Source organism: Frankliniella occidentalis, unplaced genomic scaffold, assembly GCF_000697945.3.
Source record: "Frankliniella occidentalis isolate FOCC.00 unplaced genomic scaffold, Focc_3.1 Scaffold43, whole genome shotgun sequence".
NCBI lineage: Eukaryota > Metazoa > Arthropoda > Insecta > Thysanoptera > Thripidae > Frankliniella > Frankliniella occidentalis.
The window spans coordinates 618,371-620,622 of record NW_026267173.1 but is presented as its reverse complement, the minus strand read 5'-3'; the positions used below and the strand labels follow the sequence as shown (position 1 = coordinate 620,622).

Sequence of the window (2,252 nt, the reverse complement as noted above, 5' to 3'; positions counted from 1 at the left end):
ACATTGTCAAAATACATGTCGACACCTTCTGGTGCTGCTTCTTTCAATGCATTCAGGATGTTCTTGGTCTTATAGTTGAAGGCATAGTCAAACTTCAGAGTATTTTTAAGCCAATTTACTTTGGAATCTGACCCTGCAAACCCTATTACTTTGCATCCTAGGAATCGAAGAGAAATAAAACACATTATATTCAACCGCGTAAACAAGCATTACACTTCTTGTTATTGTCCTCCCTAAATGACGGACCATATTTCAATAACAATGCAATTTCTGGGTCTGGAATACTGTACCTTTGACTTTTGCAATCTGCCCCACCAGTGAACCAACAGCTCCGGCGGCCGCGGTGATCACCAAAGTCTCTCCTGCCTTTGGTTTGCAGATTTCCAAGAAGCCGAAGTAGGCCGTTTGTCTGAAAGCACAATTTGAGCTCTAGTGACTATTTGGCTAGATTACGGTTAGACTTGAAATAATAGGTAAAATTGTATGGTTTAGTATGCGAACAAACAAACACCTTACCCTGGCATACCCAGGACACCTAAATTGTAAGACAATGGCAGATCTGGGTGTCTCACTTTCGTGACGTCACCCCAGGTGAAATTTCGGTCACCTTTGGTTTCATCGATGTTGATAATAGTACGAGTGGACCAGCCGAGGTAACCAACAACTTGATCACCAGTTTTGAAGTCCTTGTGCTTCGACTGGAGAACTCTGAAAGTTTGATTGGAACATTACGAGCCGTCTACTTTCACTATTTCATATAATAACCAATAATTTTTACGATGGGAATTTGAACAAAGGTTAAAATTTACAAAATCTGCAAAGGATCACAAACTTTCGATCTTCGATCTGTTTTACTTAACAGCGACGTAGACGCACCTTGCAACTTGACCACCAATCATCCTCGTACCAGGAGGATAGTTGTCCATGTAGGTCCTGCAATGCAATAACACTGTTAGAGAATCTTAAGAAAGTAGCACTGTAAAAAATACCGTCGTAAATTTACAAATAATTGTGAACTCGAATTATTATTTAAGTTGTAAATTTACGAGAGCACATTTACTACTCGCCAATGGATTAAGTCGATACGTACAGCATGTATCTTTACGATTTCAAATGTAATTTTACAACTTGCCTCAAGGAAAGTTTTCCTGTAACCCTTCCTACTATTTTCTACAGTGAGTATTGATTTCCAATAGAGTCTTCCTACTTGCCTTACGTAAGGATCCACGGTAATCCATTCTGCTTCCACAAGGATTTCTAAAACAGGCAAAACATGATGTTACAACTCGCAATTTAAATGTACTGTAAATGTACCTTTTCGCACACGTGTGCGCATCTACGCGTGCGTTTTACTCGTTCTTTTCTTTACCTCCCGACACTACTTCTCGGAGGTAGAGAACGAGTATACCCTCCTTTTGCATTAAATAATTTACCGGTTTTTCATTCTACTTGTTTATGTTCTCGCCATTACTCGCTCTTATTCACACAGCCGGGCCAAATCTAGCTTTACAATTTTTAAAATCGGTGGGTGTCGAGATTGTTCTTAGGTGGCTGACTGATTAACCCCGGCCATTTCTGTAGTTATGTTGGGCTTGCCTATCGCCCCTTACAGCCTTACAGGCCGAGTGAATAGAGCATCCACCCGCACTCGTGCGTGCGGTACAGCATAACTACGAAGTGAGCAGGGTTCATCAGCAACATGGTATAGGTCCAAGTCTATCTGGATGCTTAAAAAGTGCTTTCAGACTTCATTAAAACTGTAAACACACTTACCTCCGTTCTTAAGCTCCCCTAGTCGTTCCTCCTTGACTTGAAAATCACTGTTCTTTGGCTCGCCTACGAACCTCTTGGCCATGTAAATCACTTTGGAGTCGAGCGCCATGTCTACTTGGTGCAGGCTGCAGGCAGGCAGGTGCGCTTCTGACGCTAGAGGAGTGGCAATGCTGAGGTGTTAGTCACACTGCGCAGACGCTGCCGGTGACATACTGTTGACACTGCTTCAGCTTGGCTCCTATATACTCATTTGGGTCTGGTCACCTGTGGTCACTACTAAGGCCTGACTCAGCAAATCCACCTTATCTGACGCAGCAAATCCGGGCACTACTTTGAAATGTGACCTCACCTTCTCAAACTTCGACTTGTGACTCGACAGAAACCTTCTCCCAAGCCTATACTAACAGCCTGGTAATCGCTTCTGGCTTACACCTCACGAGTGAACTGAAATGTAATGAGTTTTATCATAAGCAGAAATG

The 2,252-nt window shown here is 42.6% G+C and overlaps 1 protein-coding gene across 1 annotated transcript in view; it reads right to left on the bottom strand.

Annotated features, from left to right (window-relative positions):
* Window positions 1–2,002, bottom strand: part of LOC127749284 (prostaglandin reductase 1-like) — an 11,377-nt gene extending 9,375 nt beyond the window's left edge. The window contains exons 1-6 of the mRNA XM_052266785.1: window positions 1,774–2,002; window positions 1,212–1,257; window positions 877–933; window positions 517–708; window positions 291–409; window positions 3–157 (exon numbers count right to left, since the gene is read on the bottom strand). Of these exons, the coding sequence (XP_052122745.1) occupies window positions 3–157; window positions 291–409; window positions 517–708; window positions 877–933; window positions 1,212–1,257; window positions 1,774–1,882 (678 nt within the window). The 5' untranslated portion in view covers window positions 1,883–2,002. The remainder of the gene's footprint in view (window positions 1–2; window positions 158–290; window positions 410–516; window positions 709–876; window positions 934–1,211; window positions 1,258–1,773) is intronic.
* Between the last annotated feature and the right edge of the window lie 250 nt (window positions 2,003–2,252).